Source organism: Manduca sexta, chromosome 27 (assembly GCF_014839805.1).
Source record: "Manduca sexta isolate Smith_Timp_Sample1 chromosome 27, JHU_Msex_v1.0, whole genome shotgun sequence".
NCBI lineage: Eukaryota > Metazoa > Arthropoda > Insecta > Lepidoptera > Sphingidae > Manduca > Manduca sexta.
Window position 1 is genome coordinate 18,761,027 of NC_051141.1, and position 26,294 is coordinate 18,787,320.

At 35.6% G+C, this 26,294-nt stretch overlaps 1 protein-coding gene across 1 annotated transcript in view; it reads left to right on the top strand.

The window, feature by feature from the left end:
* Nucleotides 1-24,970, top strand: part of LOC115440537 (biogenesis of lysosome-related organelles complex 1 subunit 2) — a 75,686-nt gene extending 50,716 nt beyond the window's left edge. Inside the window, exon 4 of the mRNA XM_030164887.2 lies at nt 22,119-24,970. Coding sequence (XP_030020747.1) covers nt 22,119-22,258 — 140 coding nt within the window. The 3' untranslated portion in view covers nt 22,259-24,970. The remainder of the gene's footprint in view (nt 1-22,118) is intronic.
* Nucleotides 24,971-26,294: the final 1,324 nt, after the last annotated feature.

Sequence of the window (26,294 nt, forward strand, 5' to 3'; positions counted from 1 at the left end):
CTATGAGGAGTAATCATTTGTTACTTTCTTCTATATACCGTATAATAGTTTCGTATTAAAACGACTATTGTGAAGGCGTTTGCTGATTTGTAAATATTACATTTATGTTGTGAGGAATCCACGCCACATTTATAAGCCGATTCATATTTCAATAAAATTATACTCGCGGCATAGCTTGCGTGTCCATATGTCCAAATCGGCACTTTTCCTAAATAAAAACTACTCCATATAGGGTCAGCACTTGTATATTTACATCCCAACCAATTCAGTTATTTCCATCGATATAATATGTACAACGTACTAGATCTGGCGTTCCGAACATTCGGTGTGATTTGAACTGATATCCATTCAAATTTAGTATGGTCTATTTTTACAGCTTGTGGTTTTGTTAGGAGTGGCGCTCATGATATAAGAACTTGAGTCTAAGCGTTAACTTAGATTTGAATAAAAAAATAAGTAAAATTATTTGTTGGTCAGGTGAATAAATAGGTTATTACAGTGACGTTCTGGTGACCATTTTAGTTCAATTTTGAACAAATAATTTATATGGACGTTCGTGTCTATAAAATATACGTCAATGGTTATTTCTATGACTTCGAACAAACATCTTCAAAAATCGCTTTTATTGCTAGTAGGATAAGTACAGAAAAGTAAGAAACTATTGCTTGCCGGTGAAGTGGCATGTAAATATCTACAAACGTCGGCGAAGAAGTTATCATAAATATAATTTACGCGACGGAAACTAGTTACAGTAATATTAACTTGTTTACACACGGAACAGTTAACGGGGGCGCAAGAGATGCGATAATAGGGTAACTTCATACTTGACTCGCTGAAAAATAACGTAACGGTCTGTTAAACTGATTTACGCGGGCAAGGTGTTCAAATAGAAAATATTAACTCGACAAAACTGCAACTTGGAACTATACTTTGTGTATAGTTTTACATCAGCTCTATCTCCCGAGCGCCGCGTTATCTTTTACTATGTGTATTTAAATGTAAAAAATTTTAGCTATGCAATTTTGCAGAGATGACATGATAGGATGCACTAGTCTCTCACGGTGCTACGTCGTAGCGCTTATTTCGTGCATTACTACGCCGCGCCCGCTACGAGCCGAGGCCGCTACGAGCCGCGCTATGTTCTTTTGTACTTCGTTCGTTTTTACCAGCGACCATATAACCACTAGATTTCTAATATCCAATATTTCTATTCAAATTCATTCTGTCAACTACCTGAGATTATTTTACATTGTCTTTATTTACCAGGGATCATTATGTTACTAAAAGTGCTCATTTGTGTTTTAGTAATTGTGGTTACACTATTTACGTAGATCGGCCCCCCTCCCACCCGTTGTACAGACGTGCGGGTTATAGTATAGTTACAAATACCTGATAAAAATCCAATAAACTATTAACGTATTATACAGGATGTCCCAGAAAGTAGTGTCAAGCGAAGGTCCAGAGATAGAACACCCCTTGGGGTATCCGAATCACCCCAATGTATGTTCTGCGATTTTTCATCGTTTTCGAGTTATGAATATTTTCTTGATTTTTTTTAAAAGTACAAGACGTATTCCAGATTTTTTTGTTGCAACTAAATTATAATTAGTTGTACATTTATTGCTAACAATAATCAGCTTCGTAACTTTAATGAAAATTATGAAAATATTGGTGTAAAGTGAAAAACTTACGGTTTAAGGATTATGACTTAAATTTTATACTTTAAATTAATAAACTAAACAAGTGACAACGTGGTTCTAAGGTAGGTCAAAAACCTCTCCAGACTCTCAACTTACATATTCATTAAAAAAACATAGCCCTTCATGGGGGTTATTTTTGCTAAAATCAGCTATAAAAAATAGCAAGGCGGAAAATTCTTAAAATTGCAATTAGATTACAATTTTTTTTTTGACGTCTCATCATTCCTAATGTGAATTAGTATGTTAACTAACCGAAAATGACTGCAAGAAAGCTATGAGTTAAACACTTGGCATACTTTTATGTTTAAGTTCAATTCATTTTGCATGATTTGTTCTCGCGGTTTAAGGGTTGTAACCGTGGGTGCAACTCTTTTAACTGCAATTACAATGTGCCGAGGGTATAAGAGACTAATTTATTGCTATCTCTCTCACTTTTGTTAACAAGAAGGGCAGCGTGCAACCGACGTTTTACCTGAATCGTAGTTAATCAGGTATAATGAATCCCTGAGAAATTAAATCTTACTAAATAAAGTATTTTCGCGTACTTTATTGCTCGCATAACATATAAAAAATAAGTAACCGAAATAAGGTACAATACTTTATCATAAAGTACGAGTGGCAACCCTGACCATTAGAGTAGGTAATAGATACCTAAAAACTAAAAATATACCTCTCGAATAAGTCTTTGTGCAGGCGGATTCTAGGTAATAGTATAAATGCAGAGAATAATACTATTTAATACCCTTTCAACGGGTTACGTATAAAAAAGCACGGAAACTTTGCTCTACCGGGAGCTTCGTAATATTATTGCCGGGCTTTTCCAATACTTATTTTCATTTCGTTTGATTCTTCATGACAGTTGATTGGATAATAATTAGCCGGCTAACCGTGTCCGGCCCGAGATTCCAAATTGAGTTTGACTGCTAATTGTAGTTTTATCTGCGTCGTATGGAGTGTTAATACGAGTGGAGAGGAATCTGTATGCGTATTTATTAAATTAATGTGATTCTGAATTTTATAATGCATAGTTTTCGTAATGGCTTTAAAAGTGAACTCGAGAGATGGAATTTGAATATGAAACATTTCTTATTTATTTCATTATGTATAGTTACTTATTCTTTATTGCTGAAGGTCGTGTCAGTCTTGATACCTTTTGACAGTATCGTTGATGAGCTTTATCCAAGCCTTCCTGTCTTCGCCTTTCTTCAAGGCAGTAGTAATAGGAAGTCTTGTCATACTTTTTATTTGATCAGATGAACGGGTGCTCATCTTCAGGTCTTTTACCGTCTAATTTCCCTACAACCAGTAGTTTGTCAAAGTTTTCCGGCTGTCTTCGGGCAATATCGCTAAAGTAACTTAGGATTCGTTGGCAGCGTATTTTCTGTATGTACTTATAGTAATTAAGAGGAATATAGTAAGTAAATTAAAATAAACATGTTTTACATAATACTGATTTTAGCCTAAATGGCAATCAATTATCAACCATAAACTAGAGTATTAGGTTTGTTTAAATTATTTAAGGGTACACCTGATCAAAATGGAGTATTGATTACCGGTTAAAGCTGCACGTTGTTAGTAATTCTGTTTCAGTTTTTTTTAATATTTTTTTTAATAAATATTACATATTCAACATAGTAGTATTATTAATGGGATAGTTTTAAGCACAAAGAACGTTTGTCAGCTCAAAAAGCTTTTATCTATTTCATATATATATAGACGTGCAGATACGTATAAATTCCTTTTGTAGTGGCTAATGCGTTATCGAACAAAATTTTGTCCTATTTGATGGTTATATTTATTTATTTACACTTGATACGTAGTGTTTTGGCGGAATTAATGTTTTATATGCATTCTCTGCCAGGCAACCTAATGTTTTGCAGAGATAACCAGAAGGCAGGCGCGGAAAATCCACAGCAAAGTCAACAAATAATATATTATCTATAACATATTATAAATCTAATTATGTATAAATAATTGAGTTTGTATATGTATGAATAATTGAATTGAATTTGGTCTGATTTACTTTCAACCGTATTTCTTGAACTAATTTAAAAATAATCCTGGGTCTAAATTCAACAGTTCGTAGATTAATACTTATTAATCAAAATTGAGTTTTATACATATTTCAAATCACTACATTTTTCTCCGTATTTTGAACTTAGTCTTAATTTTTCTAAAACTTGTAGCTAAGTCAGTTAGCTTTCCAACAGTCGATTTAAACTGTAATGGATACACTATATAGCAAAATATAAATACATATTATATATACGTTTAGGCCAGTTATCGTCGCGTGGATAAAGAATTGTGCACACACTTTTCGCTTATTACAATCCAATGGTATTATAAAGGAGGTGCTTATAAAAAACAGTTCACGAATCGGAAACACGTCAAACATAGTTTTAACGAAATTCCTTGTAAATGTTTAAAGCCTCCGATAGTCAACGAAATGTAGATATTCAGCGAGACCATACTATTATTTAACAGTTGTATTGTAGTACGGAACGTTTGTACTTCCGAAACCCACTACAAACAATAGCGGTTGTAGCGCGAACCATGAGGAGCGGCAGTTGTTAGCCGTGTCTACGCCGGGCTCATTCAAGGCTTCATAACAACAGTTTCGCTATTCAACAGGTGCTGGCGGTTTCGACTTTACTGTCTGGATACATGGCCTCTGCCGATAAGCAATGTGCAGTCACTGTTCCGGCTCTTAGTAGTTATCGAGAGTGCACTGGGCATAAGGACCTGAGATTCAATGTTTCTTCACGATATCAGTGCTGCACAGTGATTTGTAATATTATCATTAAATGATACTTCCTTTAGGCCCTACTGGGCCTAACTAAGTTGGAACTCCTAAAGGAGAACACTTAAAGTCATTCGGTTGTTCAACGTGGCAACCCGACGGCCATGTGTTGACAAATGAAGAATAATACCAGCGTGTGCAGCATATTTGCCGTACTTTCTTATCGCTCGTTGTTTATTGCCTCGTAGGCCGAGTTAAGGCAAGCGCCAGCGTAGGTACAACTCATTTTGCGTAGCCTTTCACAACTCCCAGTCGCTCGCGGTCTCATCTCTTTTATACATTATAAAAACTGTCAGCGTAGAATGTGTTGGTAGCATCACAAATATCGACTTATAGGGAACGCAATGTTTTTTTTAAATTTGTCTAACGTCTAGACGCTAAAACTCGTTTCGTATATATTTGTTTATGCTCGCGTTAGCTTAAGCTCAACCAAATGTATAGCCGGCATAAAAAGTATCGTTGCGTATTACGTAAAATCAATAAAACATCAGTTTATATATCAAAACGGCATATTACAAAATAAACAAATGAAGCTGTTCGCAAACCATCCGTAAAGCAAACACGGCCTTTTATCGGATTCCGTATTGCTAATACTACTCATAACTGTCAATAAATCGAATACCGTGTCATGCAATAACATCACGGCCCGAGCGGTACACTGATAGTGCGGTAAACCATAACTAGACAGGCTCATGGAAACGGTATTTGTAGTGTTTATGAATCCGTATAATGGTTGTGTACTCCCAAAGTGTAATTTCAAATATTTCTGATATAAAACGTGTTCACGTCTAACTTTCTTTGCTTCTTATAAAGGGCGTATGCGCAAATTCTCCACATGCTGTTTATTTCTGCCCTATACGGGTAAGTTGGAACAAAAAATTAAAAATAGTTATTATTTCTTTGTTTGTTAACTCAGGTATCAACAAAGCCAAGAAGCCGTGTACTTTGGGTTTTGTATATCAACATAAAATTTATGCGGACGGAGTTGTAATACCTGTACTCTGTCCCACCATTTATTTAAATTTTGACGTATGCGCGCTTACGAAATTCTATAATTATTGACAAGGAATCGAAACAAAATAATTGACTTCTTTATGGACGCCATTTTTTTTTCCATAGTGAAGCGACTTGCTCTTCAGCTCCGATATTAATAATTATAGATCGATATTCGCTAAGGCTACTGATTGTGTAACAAAGATATTTGAAATCTTTTTCATTAATTAAATCGATTGTTACAAGAAATCGATGCGGTCGGAACTGTCTAAACTTAAATACATTTTTTGGCGGAGTATAGTTAAGCAATAACAAAATCATGTACCTTGAAATGAAATATAATTTCATATGATATTTTGCATAAATACATATATTATCTTTCACATCGCGTCGTTATTTAATATTGTGTTAACAATAGAGACTCATCACAAAGCGGCGCCATTTTATTTTTCCATTTAAATCCATTCAATACCCGGAATTTCCAATGAGAGCGATGTTTACGAAAAACAATTTTAATGCGTGTAAGTGTTTTTAATATCGAGATTTCAGAGAATTCGAAATATGAAAATAGCTTTTAATATGTACTCTCGGATTATCATGTTTTCGTTTCACTGACTACTTATTTTAATTCAATACAACCAAAGTATATTTTGGAACATACGATTCATACATAATGTGGGAGTTAGTAAAGGTACATAAAAGCTTTGCTCGTCTATGCTATAGAAGCTCGATTTAATTACACTATCAGTCGTTATTATCTAACACGACCGTAACCATACCGCAAGTATCAAGTTTACGCTGGATTCACTCACATAGGTACGTCATTACTCATTACTAAATATTTTTAATCATTTTCGTAATTTGACAAATCGAATCACTGGACTTACCGGCGTTCATTATATGAATCTGTATTCTATACGAATATAATAAAGCAGGAATTTGTTTGATTTGAAAACGCTTATCTCTAGAACTATTAAAATTAAACTATTTTTCGGATTTTATCGCGGTTTTAATTTTCTTAATACATTTCGAAGACTTTGCAGGCTTTGTGGTCTCGGGGGAGAGGGGGGGGAGGGTGTTTGTCATCCGCAAAGTCAAAGTTACAATATTAACATACATTATACAATTATACTTTTTTAATTTTAGGTATTGGTGGTTCGATCTACGCAGAATGAGCTCACAATGTCTTGAAGTCTTACAGCCGGTCTTTTGTGTGCTTTGTGCCTGTTTATGGGGTTTCTGATTAGAATGGGAGAACGTACTATTTTTGGCCTGACGGTAAACGGTAACTTTCGGGCGCTTGAACCCCTTTTAAAGCACAGTGTGGAACAAAAAGATATAACATTACATGAATCCCACTAACTCATTTCTTCAAGCTGTGGTACTCCTCCAGCCGAGTCGCTCCACTATGAAGACTTAAGTATCGACCAGTGGCGAGGGCTGAACTTTTTCGAAAGAGAACCCGACACTGCATAATATGTCTATGACAGGCCTATCATGAGACAAACAGATGACAAGATGGTGTTTCTTCTGTTTATCGGCAGTTGTATCGCTTACCATCAGGAGAATGACAAGCTCGTCTCGTCATTCAAAGCAATAAAAAATAAAGTTAGGATATGGCGATAGGCTCGTCCTTATCTCATCATGGGACGGAACACATACGGTGAAAAGCGGGGGTCTTGGTTGCACCTCTACTTATCCTTTCAAGGTAAAAGGCGTGATATGTATTTATTTTAGAGTAGGTTTAAATCTGCGTTCGATATCGTGAAGTAATTAGTTAGTCTGTTATTAGTATTAAAGTCTATTTATAGAGTTATCTAAAATATATTTAATGGGTTTTACTTCGCCCATGCGAAAATGGGGTGGGGATGGTAGTTCTAATGCAGTTTTCCTGGATGAAAGTAGCTTATCAAGGATTTAGCTATTTGTGCATCAAATTTGAGCGTAATGTATTCAGAAATTTATAAGTAAGTAACATCCGAACATTTTCACAAACTTTCACTTTTATAAGTAGGATTTTAGTTTAATGTTGTATTCAGTTTCTCGTAATTGTTTCAAGTTGTTTAAGTAAAGCATATAACTTGTTTATTTGTAACTCGTAACTTTAGACAATAATTGACGTGGAGACTGTAGTTGAAATACGAACTTTCTGATGCTATTATTTATGAGCGGAGTATTAAGTCCAGATATTATTAAAACTATTGTATAGTGCAAAACTTAATTGCGATATGGACTACAGTTAATTTGTTTCTAGCAGCCCCACTTTTTACTTTGATTTGGATTGGAAATGTGAAAATGCTGTAAATTTTTGATTATCACAAAACTGCATACATTGGCTTTAAAAGAGTACTTCGGTTGAAATTGACCGTTTTCTTGGTGACCGCGAGAGTCTTTATATCTCTTGAAATATCTTAAAAAATCAGGACAGACTTAGAAAATTTTCCTGCACAATGGTTGAGTCGTCTATACAATGTTACTGCGTATACTCAATAATCACTTATATTTAGTTACAGTATTGCATATAATCCTTTTGAAAGACTATATCAATGAACACATTGCTATCGTTTATACTAACATTGTTAGTGTTTGTTATCCATAGTTATCCCTTTCTAGCACAGGACTAATTAATGTCACGACTGATTCACGTTGGATTAGCGACTTGAAATGTCTGTTCGACTGCTTTAATTTGATTGTGTCTATCACATCGCAATCCATCTAGATAGATTGTGTATATAATGTTTGATGGAGGATTTATGGAACTTAATTATTTACTACAACAGACAGTATTATCGGTACTTAAAAGGCATTATTAAACAGTATAGATACCGGCTCAATCTTTCACTAGTGTCACAAATGCGGACATTTTGATAAATAATATGAAAACGAAACGTGTTGCGATATGAACAGGATGCCTGACCCTACCTTACATTCGGTTTGAAAGCGTGAATGAACCAATAAGAATCAAGTCTGACGTAATAAGACTTAACGTCTCATGTCTTAGAATGGCGAGCGCAGTGGAATACCAAACAATGTTATTTAAAGTTTTGGTGTTTCTACTCTTTATGGGCGGTCGTATCGCTTACCATCAGGCGAAAGACAAGCTCGTTTCGTCATTCCAAGTAATAAAAAAATATATACCTATAGATAGGTGATTTATGGCTTAATATAATAATAGATACATATTCAGGATTGGAAACCAGCCATATTGTTAACTGACGAATAACCTTTACTCCGACGTCATGAAAGAGGGCCCTCGCTAAGTTTTACGTCACAGTTTATATAAAACTTTACGCGCAGTTTGTATTTTCGCAATTAGTTCACAGTTTACGTGGCTAATTTTGATTGAGGGCTGTTAGTAGAATTTCTCATATTTCCATGATATTTTTGCTATGAAATGTTATTGAATATTGGTTGAAATATAACGCTTTCAATTTGCTATTCGATTTTTCAAACGCGAGTTATCGGGATTTGGGAAAGATATTTTGAATCTGTTACGGTTTTTTAGGTTTCGTATATATAGCGTTTATTTTTTATTGAAATTCTGTTTAATATTTTTATTTTATAAGTGGAAATGTTTTTGCTATAAAATTTTGTCTAACTTTTTTAAATTCTTCATATCTGGGATGGAAAATTTATCGTAGCGAAGTTTTAGAAAAATGTTGGTTAGTAACTAAAACAAATAACTCTAATAGTAGTTGAATACAACTCCGTTTCTTCATACAATGCTACATTAATACTCGTCTTGTAGGGGATCATTTGGACAATACGTTAATAAATTAAACTACATACACGTTTTTACCTCTGTTAACATTGTGTCAAAAATCATACATGAATAATGACGATCATCCAAAATAGCAGTTTTACTTATTTGATTTTGTGATACCATTGTAGTTTAGACCGAATTTGGTGTGTGCGTGAGTGTATTTGATGAATTCTCTTAGAGTAATAGTAGTGGCAAAAAGATGCGTATAAATAAAATTATTTTTTATTGATATTTATGCCTTTTACTTTTATTAGTCCTATAATTCTTCTTACCGAATTGTAACAGTGGGTTCTTTGGTTTATCCATAAAAGTGAAGTTTCACTTTCTCATTATTATATTACTAGATGGTGCTCGCGGTTAGTAAGATTAGATAATTATAGATATTGTACTATAGGTTGTAGGTTTCTCTACGATGTTTTCGGTTCCATTAATGCGACCTAATAATTCAATTCAATACAATTTATACATTGTGACCTAATAATTGATTAGACTAAACACATAGCTTTGAAAAGTCGGAGATGTATCTTGGTTTTATAACTATTGAACTGAACTTTGGTTTCGGCAGTTCGTTCCATTCTCAACTCTGCCGCCTTCGGTATAGCTTCGATATTTTTTTTCGTTGTGGCGACTGATGCGAGTCTAATTTGCTCTACCGATAATTAGACATGGGCGCTACATGGAAAAATGCCGCAGGCGGCGTCCTGATAATTTTCGGTCGGCTGCAACGTAGCGCCAGCGGCGTAGAATTTTTAACGGCAATTGAGAGCATATTTGCGACGCATTAGAAAAATGTATAATCACAGACAACATATAGATTACTCAGTCAAATGTACGTAGGGTGTTCGGAGCTCTAGGCATTTGGGCCGTAGCACAGGTACTCTGATCCTATCGTCAAAGATGACTGCGCATACGGGGTTGTATTATTGTCATCGCTCTTGCCACTTACGGTGATGGTGAGCATCGTGCGATTGGCCGCTAGGCAGAGGCCTTTAGCTTAATTAAACTACCACAGCATACTGTATGTATTTCATAGTAATTTGTTGGCTCTCTTCATTGCGTTAGTGACATCATGTTCCCCTGATAAAGTGCGTCTAATCAATTCAGCCGCAAGTATCATTCCAATGGATGGTCGTCCGTATTCCTCGACCACCTCTTTTCGTAAGTGGTCCATTTTCGTACTCGTAGGCCATCGTATATTAAGATCTCCAGCTGTGACCGTGGTAAAGTCTTTCCGGAAAAATCTACTCACAGGAGCATTTCTGTTAGTTGAAACTGTAACTATCGCTGTGTTGCCTCTTTGCCAATGACTCCATTGGTAAAGTCCGGGTGCACTACTAAAATATGGAACACCGCGGGTAGGGTCACACTACCCTGAGACGCTATCATTCTGGCAGCTCTGCGGACAGACAGATTGGCTTCCACTTATTTGGAAGCGGAACACTGCTCGCTTCCAACAGCTTCTCAAGCCAGTGGAACGTGGTCTATAGTGCTTTTGGGTCCAGATCCCGCGACACGTAAGGTCACATCTTACAAAACTATTAGTACGTCCTTATCATCCGTTGTGGAGTTTATTGCGTACTCTACGGAGGGCATTGCAGAAGGATTCGGAGGTGCAAGGTTTAGGCCTAAACGGAACTGCTTTAAATGTTCATGGATCACAAAATTCCGTTTAATAAATTCCGGTTAGTGGTGTCCCTTGGGGTTAGACTTTACTGAGTGTCCGCTGCTGCGAATGGGCGCGTATGCACAGGTGTGGCAAACAGAATGTTTGGAAGCCGAAATTTGTACAGCGGTTTCTCTATGCCGCCCTCTTCTCTTTGCGAAATATGCTGGCATGCATATATTATTAATTTATTTCGATAAGGCGCCATGCAGGGTACTATCAAATATAGAATGAAAGAAAAACCATACATACGTTCTCAGATACTCACCCACTGTGGATGGTATATGTACCAACACAACAGTGCCAATAGGATCTCGATCAGTCATATATGCTGAATTATTTATTTTGCTTTTCCTATTGCCTCAAATAAAGTCCTGGCTATGTTTATTGCAAACAAGTTGTTTTACAGGTGTTTATTTTACATATAAGACGTTTTTATGTTCTAAACGTTAAAGAATCCAAGTCAACCGACAACTTAATTATGAAATTTCACAAGAAAAGTGAAAAAAAAAGTCTTAAAATCCACGTCTAAGTAAATGGTGGCGGCGCGCGCGTCGGACGCGGCGTCGTAAAGCCGAAAAAGAGCTTCAAATCGATTTTGTGCAAACCAAAATATAAAAATGTATATTAAAATATCAACCTACATTTACAAATAAATAATTTGATTTGATTCGAAATGTACGATCAAATGTGGTTAAACGGTTTATTAATATTATATTAATTACGTAAATGGATCGACCAATGTCGTCTAAAGCTTCATTAATGCTGAATTTAACAGAAATTTGTGTGTCAATCGGATATAGGATGATTAATAAATTAAATTAATCGTGAGTAATTAGTTCAAGATCGTTATTGTCTCTAGTCAAATCATCGTTACTACTGACCACAGATGACGTAATCAATAGCTGTCTATGTTTAGATGTATAGATGTTTCGGCATTTACTAACAACATTCTGTCGTATTTCGAACCAGTGCTATTCGAAATCGCATTGAGTCAATAGCATAATTGACATAAAGATTAATGGGATGTTGAACATCTATATAAATCGTAAACGTGTAAATTTAAAAAAATTGTTCATCAAATCTACCGCTTTGGTAATAGTCCATTGAAAAGTTATATTTGGGGTTGCGTTTTTTAGAGGACGCAATTTATCAGCTACACACACACTACACAATATTAACAGCTATTCTTACAATAAGAGAGGTTAGAAATAATAATAATAATAGCAGGCAGATGTTCTTTTGTTCCCTAATTGTCCCTTGGGTATTTGGGTATTAATGAGTACAAAAAAGAGTATTATGAACCTTATAAACACACGTTCTGATGACGTTGCAATGGACATTGCTTAACATTGAATTTCTTAACATTTTCGCTTATAACTTTTTTATTTATAGTTCTACGACAAAAGTTACTAAACCAAAGTGGTAGAGAATTTAATTTGCAACAAAAAGTGTTTATACATTTTTTTTGTCAGATAAATAGTTTAAGAGATACATCGTAAAAACCATTTCAACCCCTATTTTCAAGATGGCGGCCGTGGGACAAGGGTGGCGACCCCACAAACTTGGTTTTAGCTTTAGACTGACCCCCCCTACACTTCAAAAAAATAAAATTGCGTCCTCTAAAAAACGCAAGGTAAGGCCTAAAAAATGTAACATTTCAATGGACTATAAGGAAAGGGGAAAATTTATATATATAAAAATTAATCTCTATTTCCCTTGGTCATTGCATCACGCGTGAAACGGATGGAACAATTTCGCTTATTCTTTATATTGTGTTAATTATTGTCACGAGAAGTTTCTTATGAAGTAAAAAAATAAGGAAGTTGAGCGGAACATTCAAAATGTAAGACTATAAACAATATTCATTTTACGTACCTGTCAGTTGTTTGACATAATTGTCAGCGATTGACAGAATGCGTGTGTCATAGAGCATCACAATAATAAACTCGTATGTTGAATACTATTTTGTTTGTATTAATTGTACCAATTCCATTTCAATATTCAAAGTTAAGACAGGAAAAAGTCTGTTGGGTCACGTAGTCTATAAAAAAAACGTTGTATGTATAAGTTCACGCGTTACTCTGGGGTAAAGCAGAAGCGTAACCGGTCCACCCATACTTCGGCGAATTTTGTACCCTGCCCAAAGTGAAACGGACAAACCCCCAATCTATACTTAAAATCTTATGGAATAAAGACGACTATGTCAGTCACGTAATTGAGTTGCATACGCGGAACGAGTGCCGTACTACATTTTGAGGCCTTGGTTGATCCCCAGTTAGAAATTGGGTTCGTTAGTATTCAACTGCATATTCCTTGAGACCTTTTTTTGGCGGAGAAAGGGTCTTATCACTACCGCCCAGCCTTCGCGGGGGACCACTGGCGGTTATGTTGGGGACACCGTGTCTGAACTGGTCACCCGAAGTTTAGCTATAAGGATTTGATGTTATCTGGCGACCGACGAGCCGAGTCCCTAATATATGTACAACTCTACGCTCGGCATACCACCTAAAACTTTGCGATGGCCCTCTTCGGGACATTAGAGTCTGCAGCCGCCTCCGACTGAAGTGTCTAAGTTGCCGTCCGCAGCCGCCTAGTGCGACTCGTCTCCGGAGGGGTGGGGGGTGGGGGGGAGTCAGAAGACGCTTTCAGCGTCAACGGTATATGAGGCCTACCTTCCACGTTGCCGTCCATCCCGTGGGTCAAAAAATGTGCTCGACACGCACAACGTTCACTAACGCCAGAGGACCCCCTGCCGCTCACCCGCGACCGCCGAAGGCCCCTATTAGTCGCTTCTTACGACAGGCAGCGGATACTATGTCGGTGTACACCTTGGCCTGCGGTTGAAAAGGGAAAAATGTTTAATTGTATTATCTCGGATAACATAACATACGTATTTATTTATAAAAACCGGATAAGTGCGATTTGGACTCGGGTTCTGAGAGTTCTCTGAATATATGTTAAACCTTGACAAACTTAACTTTTTTCTGTAAAATTCCTAGACACGACTATGGCACTAACCGCAAATAATATGTGTGTAATAGTCAATTCGCTTTTATTTGTTAATAAAGTATATTTTTACTATTTTCAGATTATCCTTTACATGTGCTGTAAGTCACTGCTTCTTGCGTAATTTTATGATTCTAGATCTAGTACCCTTAAGGTTTAGATTCCCTTGTAAAATGGCAAAATATGCGTTTCGGTAATGTCCACTGAATTTTTTTTCAGTACAGTACGTGATATTAAATTTCTCTTTAACAAACAAATGGATAACAAAGTAATTCCGTAAGGGTTCCTTTTGGAGTTCGGAACCTAAAAAGACGGAAAAATTCGTTATTCCTGAGAGCTTGTTACTTTTTTCTACCAATTGGCTAGAGGCTTATACGACGAACTGCTAGCAAAAGCGAACAATCTGTTAATATTATTGTAAAACAATCAATTTTCCTGCACAGCGTTTCCAACTAATTGAATTCAATGTAAGGATTGAAACTTTCTCATATTGATTGTACTGTGACGTCGGTATTCGGCTCGTACAAGCGCATCGGCTATTAGCTGATTGCATCGGCATTTGAGAACGAACGCTCATTTGTATTGAAATATAATATTAATTTATTGGATACGTGAAACGGCATTACATTGTGGTTTAGGCAATTTGTTGATTATTTTTTCGTTTTACGCGATTTTGTCTGCGTTGGTTTATCGTCAGTACATTATGGTACTCGGAAACAAACCTTATTAATTAGCAGATTAGTGATAAATTAGTGCTGTTTACACTGATTGCTGTACTACAGAAACATAAATCGCTCGTAGTGAGGTGCTACTTGGAATTTGATTTTATATTTTGTGAACTTTATAACGACTTTTTCTGTACGCTTTAAAACAGTTCATATTTTGGAATTTTTTATTTCTTGATGTGTGAAAATGCCTGTATCAAATAGTGAAGTAGGGTGAATTGGGTGCGGAGGTGAATTTAGATAAAACGGGTCTAATTACGTAATGCTTTATGTATTTGTGTTGTTAAATCAAAATAATTTTCATTAAATTTATTTAAATTTATATATTGTAATATAGCGGCCATAGAATAGTTGGTTGTGGAACGGACTGCCGAAAGGAATGTCCGCAGGTTCAAATCCCAAGGGCACACATCTCTGACTTCACTAAAAAATTATGTGTGTATTCTTCGTGAATTATCGACTCGCTTTAACGGTGAAGGAAAACATCTTGAGGAAACCTGCATACCTGATAATTTCTCTACAGGAATTTTTCGAGGGTGTGTGAAGTCTACCAACACGCACTAGGGCAGCGTGGTGGACTAAGGCCTTAATTCCTTTCAGTAGAGCGCTCAACATTGGGACTGTATATAATACAGGGCTGATATTATTATTATTATATTATATATTGTAATAATTTTTGAGTTGTGTAATATTGGGGAACTTGAGCTTTTGATATTGAAAATACTAAAACTTTTTATCGCTCTGTTGACTGTAGCTATATACCCCGTATTAACATTTAGTTATTATGTCAGCGAGTCGGAATACTTGATAAAATTCATTTGACATTAATTAGTTCGCTTGAGTTATTTATAGGTCATCTTTTCCAATTAGGATAAAATAAATAACGTTACTTTGCAGAAGCTCGGTGAACTGTGAATAAGCTTTAACGAATAAAGTTGCAATTCTGTTTATTTATTGGATTTCCGAGAATAAATACAATTGCGCATATTCAAATTAAAGTCACGCGGCGCAGAAATTATTTGTTTATAATAAATACACTAGCGGCTGCGACAGACGTTGTCCTGTCTTAAAAAGGAGATAAAGATTTCGAAGTTCGCAGACATACACAAATTCAGATAATATATATGAATCCAAAAATAAAAAAAGGACACCCGTCTGCTATATTCACATATTTTATAAAACGCGCGTGTGTAGCATAGCCGTTAAGTTTCGCGAAATTTTCAATTTCTCTGCGAAATCAAAAAAAAAAAAAACTGTTTTAGGAACCTTCTATAAAGCAGGTATAAGAGAACTTAAAAAAAATAATAAAATCGTTTACGATGTTTTTAAGTTATGGCGTGACAAAAGAAATAGACTCATTTATAAATACATATACATAGATATGAAGTTTAAAGTAATCCCATTTTTTAAATTACGAACGTTTTTGTTCATTTATTTCTTAAAGGCATTGATTGTTTTAACTTATCGATGATTTATTATTTCATTGACGTGAAAAAATACAAAGCTTATTAATTAATGTTAAGCCTATAGTCTACTAACAATCGGGAGACTTGCAAACAGGTGACATGCGTTCACGAGTGTGACACACGTAGTTATCGGATCTGTCAAGTGTCGACCATGTTGGAGACGAATGACTAATCCGGCTTACGATTCCGATACGCAAACATATGTATAATAACTATATGATTGTATAAAGCCAGCGTAGGGACGAGCTAGCATACTCGTTCTCAACTTTTTTTATTAAAAACATCTTAGTTTTTGTGCCTCGGGTCGCTATGACTACTTTGTGTACTTAAAGTGTCTACATTAAAATTAATGTTTTACTTATTTTTATAAGTTTACAAAATTAAATAAGTGTAGTAGTTTCTTTAATTTTTTTTTCTACTTGTACGGATAATTGACCCCTGTCATTGGATGGTAAGTTTTGCTTGTTATGATTCGTTTACACGCTTGGCAAGTCCCGAAAATTGTCCACAAACATAAGCGTGTGAACGGGTGTTTGACATCGCTTGCGTGAGCTTGTCGCCGATCCGTGCTAGTCTCGGTTTTTAACATAGTTCAATAGAAGCTTGCGGCAAGCGTTTGCGTTGGTGTGTGTAGTGTCCAAACGCAATAGCCGACGTAACTACAACGTTTACAACTGCCATGTTTGTCTGCACATTTTGCCTGTCCGGAACACACTAACACACTCTAAAGCGTGTAAATGGCATCCAAGCGTTTGTAAAGGCGTGGTGCTTGTGGACATTTGCCAAGTCTCAGCACGCGTGTAAACGTAGCATAAGATTTTTGAAGCCTGTCGGCCTACCTTCATCAGCTCGGCGGGCCGCAGGTGGAGTAGCTGAGTGAGAATAAAAATTTTATTAGGGACACTGGTCATTACTCGCTAGAATCCCCTCCGAGGCAATTCTTGTGCGCTTGGTCTCCACACCAAATACACGCCCATGCACGGGGACACATTTGCCGCGACTCTAAGCACACAGCTCAGTGCGTATACCTCATGGTTGTTAAATACACTCTCACTCTCCCTTCCAACCATCCTAAGAAAGCTCCTTCTCCTTCCTTTTATTTTCCTCCTCTCGGTCCCCTCAATTCTTCCTCCCGGCCCCTGTGACCGGATAGCCGTGGGTCGCCAGCGTACCGTCCGCTGGCAACCTCGGCGATAACGGTAGGACCCACCAAAATCCTCAAAGGGACTGCCGTGGTTGCTAAGCCGGGAGATCGCTTGTACGCCGTTAGCAGGGTACCTCCGGTTATAACCACGGCAGATCTCACAAAAAAAATACTCTCTCGAAAGATGCTATACTCCGGTGTTACCTGCATCACTGTTTCACTAATACCTTCAGTGATAGTAGTAGCTATAAAGCGTCATTCGCCGATAAAAAAAAAAAACAAATATCTCATCCATGTACTACCAATCTCATTGGGCCTAGTTGGCATTTGTTAGATTGAAATTAAAAATTAATTCGATGCCCCCACCTTCCGGTGTAGGTGGCGATAGCTAAGACTCGAATAGGGTGGCTTAAAACGGAGGTCCGCAAGTTCAAAAGGGCATAAGGCATACCCCGCTGAATTTTCTGGAGATACATGTGTCTTCTTTATTTTTAGAAAGTCGATCGTTTTATATCGTGTTACAGACCGAAAATTAAGCAAATTTAGTTTATCTCGCATATCTGAAATATTTTTTGTACTTCTGTGTAGACTGCGAACTATTTAAACGAATCCATGTTATTAAGTAATGTTTGCGGCTTCGCCTGCATGAATAGGTTTTTACGGGATGCAATTTTCTGGGATAAAAGTCCTGTTACGTATATAGGGAGACAAAGGGTTTTGCTATCCTTAGAAAATACATATATTCCTGGGGTAGAAAGTAGCCTATGTCCTACTCAGGGTCTCAAACTATCTCCATACCAAATTTCATCGATATCCGTTGGGTAGTTTTGAGTTTATCGCGTTAAGATGGACAGACAGGCGCGGCGCGAGACTTTATTTTATAATATATTTTTTAGAAGTTTTTAACAGGAACCATATGTCACTGTCATATGTGATTGTTGCGTAACTTTACCCGTTTATGCAGCCCACGCAACAGAAACTCTCAATAGGAATTAATTAACCCTGTTTTTGCAACATATTTCATTCATGCTCCGATCCTGTTGGTCACAGCGTGATGTTATATAGCCTAAAGCCGCCCACGATAAATGGGCTATCCAACACTAAAAGCATTTTTCAATTCGAACGAGTAGTTCCAGAGATTAGCGCGTTCAAACAAACAAACAAACTCTTCAGGTTTATATAATAGTATAGATGTGTAGTTTTCTGAACTAAGCGAGCTTACTAAACAAAGAGTTTAGTTTTCAGTTTGCAATCCGCATTAACCAATGATGTTAAAAATAAAAAGGTTCAGATTCGTTATATACACTGTGCAAGTGGCACGCTAAATTCATGCTAATTAGGACAATTGGCTTCAGTACAACTTCCGCATTAGTCTAAGTTTGTCGTCTAATGAAGGTTCGAGAACACATCTTGTCTAATAATTATAATTCACTATAATTAACATACACCGAGCTAGTTTCACACTTTGTTAGTTTGCTATAACAATATTAAGTTGTCAGTGTGTGCGGGAATGCGCCGTTTTTGAAAGCCGATTACAGTGTAGGTAGAGATTTACACCTTTTTACCACAATATTGGCATCGAGGATAGGTGAAGGAAATTATCGTTAAGTATAACTTATATGAAGATAACTTACGTGGATTATGACATAATTTAATTGAATTGAGTATTTTGTTTGTTTTAATAAATTTATATTTGATGTAATGTATTTTTAATATTAGATTTAATTTCATTTTAATGAAGTATAATAATGCTTTGTTATAATTTGAATTGTCTTTTGTATCTATAATTATATAAGTAACATTTGAACAAAAAAACTGTTGTAAACATGCTGTTGTGGAAGTAAATAGTGTTATTTAGTTGATGCAACTTTAATAAATAAATAATTGCGTCTAAGAATTCTTACAACTAATTTTAAAATGTGCCAACACAGGCTAGGCCAGCGTACAACCTAAACCCCTGTATTAGAAGAGGAGGCCAGCTGAGTTGCGTCTTCGGTACGCAACTCAACTGCAAATTTATTATTTCGCTTTTTATATTTTAGTTCGTTCTTTGGTACATTTTGTCTTTTAGTGTTTCGAAATGAAAATAATAATTGTAAAAATCACATCTAATAATAATTTATATATCGCACTGCTATTACAAGACTATCAACTCAAATAAAGATGACATACAACGCAATTTGTAGGACAATGTGAGACAATACAAGCAAACCAATAAAAAAAAAAATTTGCTGGTTAGTAATTATTTTTCATGACCTTGTTTATGATAGATGTTGGAGAGAGGGGACTCCCTAACCAAACCTTATATTTTGTAGGACAAATATTATTTCACATTATTTAGATAATTAACAAAGAAAAATTCGGTTAGTAATATTTTTTTAAAATTCGTCAAATCAACATATTTTATCCTTGCTACCCCTATTAAGCTACCATTTACCAACATTACTGTAAGGAAAAACTTGGGCGTCTAGTCAAAAGGAAGCTACTTACGAAAAATCAGCTTGATAGTAATAAACGATAAAAAGTGTACCAGGGACCCTGTACTATATGTACTTTCTTACGGAAAGTAAATTTAAGAAAATTAGAAAATTTCCATAGTTTTGACGACTATTTTTATTTCGCGCCTTTGATAGTTCGCGGGTTTGATGAATATAAACTTAGCCTTTTTAACTTTTTTTTTTTTTAATATTTGATAATTATTCTGTGTGTGTGTATATCTGTAACTCCTAAATTGTTGGACCGATTTTGAACATGTTTTTATATGCGTTCTTGTGGGTCGTTGGATGATTTAGATTCACATTAGGAACTGGAAGGTAGAGCATTACTCGAGTCCTAGGATTTTATCTCCTTGTAAGACAACATCTGTCGAGGCCGTGAGTTGTACAACATTTCCTGCCAACCCGAGATGACTTCTTTGTTTACTTTGTAGTCTTACATTTATTTTATGTTCAATATAAATGTCTTTAATTATAAACTAAATAATCAAAATTTCACGTACCTTTACTTCTCATAAGCGCAATTATGTTCGCCTACGTGATGAATAAAACATTTTATTTTATTCGTAACAGTAAGATGACCATACTCCTAATACTAATTATTGTATAGTTGTGTAATACCTAATGTAAGTTTTTCTTTGATCTGCTAGATTCTATTATGTTTTTTTTTTATTTGTGACAGTGTACAATTTCATTCCGGGCTACGTGAAAATTTTGTGAGTTGCGACACGCGAATTGTTTTTTTATAATTTGTCTGGCATTAGCATTCGTATCCGGTTACCTATAGGCGTGCAAATGACAGTATGTGTGATGGTAAGCTAACTGCTTACCCTGACTAGAGTAAAGGCGTGAGCTTATATTCAATACGTATATGTTAACTAGTGGCCGTCCTGTAGTAGAAATTCGATCGTCGGATTTAATATACATATTTGAAACACAAACAAAATTTACTGAACTTCTCTATTAGTTGTTTGCGAAGTACACGGTGGAAGGGTAGAGTAAAGCGATCGCAGCGCCGCCGTGCCAAAAATTTGCAACTTAGACTATCCTGTGTTGTATACGGAGACAAATATGAAAGTTGCTTTTAGAAAATAAAAAACTAAAAAAACTACTCTTTTATTAAATCCAAATTAAAAAATAAATTTAAATTGAGAATAGTATAAAAATAATTGGCATTAGTATTTAATATAACGTTGTAAATTGTCTAGGTATTGTATTATCAGGATTCTGTATAATCATAACGGTAGAAACTATTGCTATATATAAACAAAATCTTATTAATGAATAGTGTGAATAAGAAAAATGTATTGCAATGTAAAAAAGCGTGGAGTGCTTTTTCAGTGTTCTCTTGACAACAAGTACCACACGTTTTTTTACATTGCAGTATATTTTTTCAATACAATTAATAATAATATCAGCCCTGTATTATATACTTGCCCACTGCTGAGCACGGGCCTCCTCTACTACTGAGAGGGATTAGGCCTTAGTCCACCACGCTGGCCTAGTGCGGATTGGTAGACTTCACACACCTTCGAAATTCCTATAGAGGAACTTCTCAGATGTGCAGGTTTCCTCACGATGTTTTCCTTCACCGTTAAAGCGAACGATAAATTCACAAAGAATACACACATGATTTTTTAGAAAAGTCAGAGGTGTGTGCCCTTGGGATTTGAACCTGCGGACATTCGTCTCGGCAGTCCGTTCCACAACTAACTAGGCTATCGCCGCTATAGTAGGTGAAGTACTTTAATTAAAATTAATTAATTATAGACCTATGATCCTGAAACGTCGGGAGAAAAATAAAAAACAAAAAACCGCGATAGAATCCGGAAAAATAGTTTAATTTCAATGTCTAACATTCGCGTAAACATAAGAAATCATCATACCCTTTATGTGTAATAGAAACTTTGTGATATTAAACAACTTTACAGCATCATTAGCGAATTCCAATGAAGTGTGTTAACATAAGCCCATACCATATATTATATAATAATATATATAGAAAAAAATAAATATAAAATTTGTGCAATATGATATTTTTTCATTGATTGTTTCAAATTTATTGTAAAGTGGATATCGTTTCCACTAAATACCACTAAAACTGTTGATTCCGTGCATCTCCTCATATATTTCATATCGTTTTAATTTGCAACCAATACTATTAGATAGACAATTTAACATAGTATATTTAAGTAGTTTAAAATTTTCACAGAGTTATATTTGATATAAATCTTAAAAAAAAACATTGCATATTCCCGCTGATAAGTCACGCGCCGAAAAATATAGAACAAATTGATCAAAGTTGTTTTTTGGGAGGGGTCTTAAGCAAGTAACTCACCCCGCCGCCTCGTTTTTTCCAGATAACCAGCAGACTAAGCCGCTCCTCGAGCAGATAGACAAGATCGAAGCTCAGGTGTCCAAGTTCGAGGTGAACGCGTATCGCCTGGACAGCTACACCAAGCAGTTGAAAGCACGTTTCAAGGAATTGGAGGACAAGTAAGCGAAATTATTTTGACTAGTTATAAGGCAATGTATCCTTTTTATAATACAGTTTATTGTGACGAAGTTTAGTGACAGACAAATTGATCAAACAGACGTAATTGTTGTGACTTTTTGACATGGATCAGTTTCGACATTGACACAAGTTTGACGCGTGAATTCGTTAATCGTACTTTATTAGTATATTCTTGTAGTTTACTGTAATGTCACTCACTGTAAGGGTTGCCAGGCCTTATGGATAAATGCCATGTATTTATACCCTAACAACCTTGTACCTTGTAATCTACAGCTATAGGCGCGACTGGCTTCCCCAGAGAGGGTTGTTGTTTTGAAGGCGGCCGGTTTTAAGAATGCCAGTTTTTGCAATTGTAAATTCGCGCCCGCTGACATCAAATTAGCGAGTTATTATGTCAGATGGGAGAAGCCGAATAATTAAACATAGTTTTGTCACAAAATTAAATCGATTAATTAGGAACTAATCCTACCAAATATCATTTTGTACGTATGTAATATTTTTCACCAAATCGGCACTTTAGAAATCAAACAAAACCGGCTACGCTAGACACGTGAACATTTAACCGTTTACGATCGTAAAAAGTAAGACATAAGCACCTGGCAACCCAAATCACACAACAATGTTTTACAGTAGTGATTTTAGTGGCTTGTTAGTACGCTTGGTTGTTGCGATCGTACTCCACTCGGATATTTGTGCAAATATTTGCGTTTTTTGGCCAATGCAAAATAGGCTTTGGTTTGTTTATTTACAGAATAAATGCGATATTTGTTCAAATACGCCAAGTGAAGTGCAACTAGTAGGCACACGTGAGCATAGTTTTATCGCTATTTGTGTACAAGTTCATTCGCGCGGGAGATGAATTAAAATATTTTTTGAATTTATCTATAAACGAATTTACTGGTGGTAGGTCTCTCATATGTGAGAGTCCGCCTGGGTAGGTACCACCGCAATGTCTATTTCTGCCGCCAAGCAGCACTTGTGTTCCGGTTTGAAGGACATTGTAGCCAGTGTAACTACTGGACATAATAAGACTTAACATCTCATGTCTCAGAATGGCGAACTCAGTGGAATATAAAACAATACTTTGTAATTCAAGGTGTTTCTACTGTTTATGGAGAATCGTATCGCTTACCATCAGGCGAACACCTTGTCTCGTCATTTAAAGCAATAGAGAAAACGATCCCAATTCCTGACTGCAGATCAATGGTAACAATAAACCAATCGAAATAAGGCATTTTTGAATATGTCAAATAAACTTTATTTTGATTGGTCCATTTCGCCATCGATCCGTGGATAGTTAGGTTATTGAAATATGACAGTATACAAATCCTAAATGAATGTCGAGAGTCAGATTCAAAAGTCTGGCTTGCAACATGACTTAGATATATTTACGAAGTATTGTGCACTTGCCTTAATCACTCCAGTGTGGATGATCTTTTTAGTGTATTCTATTGATGTTAAATAGTGTACATTAGTTACAAATTGATGTTGTATTGTAGTTAAATACAAGTCTCTAGTACATTACGGTATCAAAGAAATTTGTGTGCATACCAATTTTTGGAACAAGATGTTATTTTTCGAGGTTGAAATTTATGCCAAACGTCACACATTATTGCAGTGGTCTTAAAAAATTATTTTATTTGTGGTCAGTATGTTGTATTACACATTAATTGTATCTTGGTTGGTAATGTGCGGTCGATCGCAAACGTTATCATGTCCGTCAACTATTCATGTGCCTGAAATTGGTATACACGTGTGAAGACATAATTTTCACTACTTTATAACCTACAAAACAAACTACAATCTATTTATCCGTTCTTTCGTATTATGCGATGGTTATACAAATCTATTTAGACAATTTATGTATAATGCGTTCGCATTTGATTGATTCTGAGGGTCAGTTCACATTGAAGAGCAAATTCGCGCGGAATTGCTACGCAAAATATGCGCAGTACAACGCGTACTGTTAATACCATATCATGCACGACTATTGCGTCGGAAAATTCGCACTCGAATTTCTCACCAGTGTGAACTTACCCTTATGTAGTATATGTTTAGTTCACATTGTGACTTGTAATAGGATTAAGGCGAGGGTCGTATAATAATATACGAGATAAAGACTCCGAATATATTTGGTGCTAACATTAGAAGCTCATCACCGCTTGTCATTCTCCTCTGGTGGACCAGCACTCCTGCGCACACCACCTCACAATAAGGTGAGCAAGATTTTCCATTTTAGTTGACCCACGTATTATCCTCTATTACAAGTCTACAGGTGGATTTGTGTCCATCTGTAAATAAATGTTATCCCCTACAAGTAGATTGTTTTATTTTCGCTTTCAAAGAGAATATTATTTTTCGTTGTATTTATTTTATTTTCGTATGTTGTCATCATTATTCTGTATTGTTAAACGGCGAGAGCAACGAAGATGTTTTGGACGATAAAGTGGTTCAAATTGCCATTTACTAAACTTATACCTCTTTGTTGATAAATAATGACAATGTTTTTGTTGCTCTGAATTGAGTTCGTGGGATTGTCATGTCTGTCACTGTCATATGTCAAATGAGTGTGACAGCATGATTTCTTACGGTATGAACTCACCTTAGTTCTGTCATTGCAATAAATGTGGCTTAAGCTTAAAAAACAGTGTACTGTCAATGTGTGTAATGTATTGAATATATTTTTTTCTTTTATTAGTTTTGTATTTTTTTTCCCCATGAAGTTCCTTTTTAACATTGTTTTTCCTATTATTACATTAAAATGTAATAATGTTTTAAAACATTTGTTTTCTGTGGACATGCAAGAAGCATTTTGTTTGAACTATGGCTTAATCCTTTCCCATTTTTTAAATGATATTTGTTCATTTTTGTTGTTTATATTTTTTTATAGCCTTTTTGTTGTATAATATTAAAATTTTATACAGGGTGTTATAAACTGACAAAAATTAAATATAATGGTAGGGGAGATGATCTTAATGGCTAGCAGCTTTTTAATCAGAAGACATGGTACGCACGCACAAACCCAGATTTCAAACTACAACAGTCGGAAAATTACGGTGATGTAAACACAACTTTTTAACTATTGTAGGTGGCGGTTGTAATTTTATTGGTAGGCGGGAAGGGTAATCGATAACTTATTATGGAGGAATGACTTTTCATGTCCCACAGAATAATACTTAGCTAACATCATGCTATCTCGTACGGTCGAACCGGAGACTCATGATATAAAAAAAAGTCATGAATAATAAATATAAAATTTATCACCATACTAGCAATTTAATTTCACGAATAGCCTAAGATGATGGTTGAAACTTCACATCTTGCGCAGTGCGGTGTCATTTGTAGTTCAGATTTTGTGTGCAATTGTTTAGGCTGGTGCTGCGCTGCGTTTACCGTCGAGCTAGCTGTATACCACATACATATGGCCTGCTCGGCTCGTTATGTTAAAAACAGTTTCACTAATTTTTCATAATGAGCATGATTAAATTCGTCGGATAAAGGCATTAAAAGATAAATAAAGCATTGAATGCTCATACAGTAAAATAAATACATATAAATATATATAAAGAGAAACAAGTAGTTTTGAAACATGAGATTCCGGCTTAATATGTGGCTGCATGAAAAATTCGCGAATATTTTATATAAATACCATTTCGACACATTAAACAGGGGGTTGATAAACAGTTTTCGTGAGATTATTTTGGTTTCAAATTAACATTTATTTTTATTATGATTTTTGATTCTCACTGTACTTGGCATTTAACAATTCTAGTTTTGTGCATGATTCGCATGACTGCATTTTTTGCAAAGCTTTTGCATGTGAATGTAATACTTGACCATATTTTACTTACCTTATAATGTTAACTTCTGTTCCATTATGTATTAATAAAAAATTTAAAACCAATTAATTTTAATGAATTACACAGGTTGATCTTAAATGAACGCAATACAGGTTGATCTATATTGCATTAATTAAAGAGCAACTTGTATTAATTAGATTTCGGCACTAACTTGACTAATA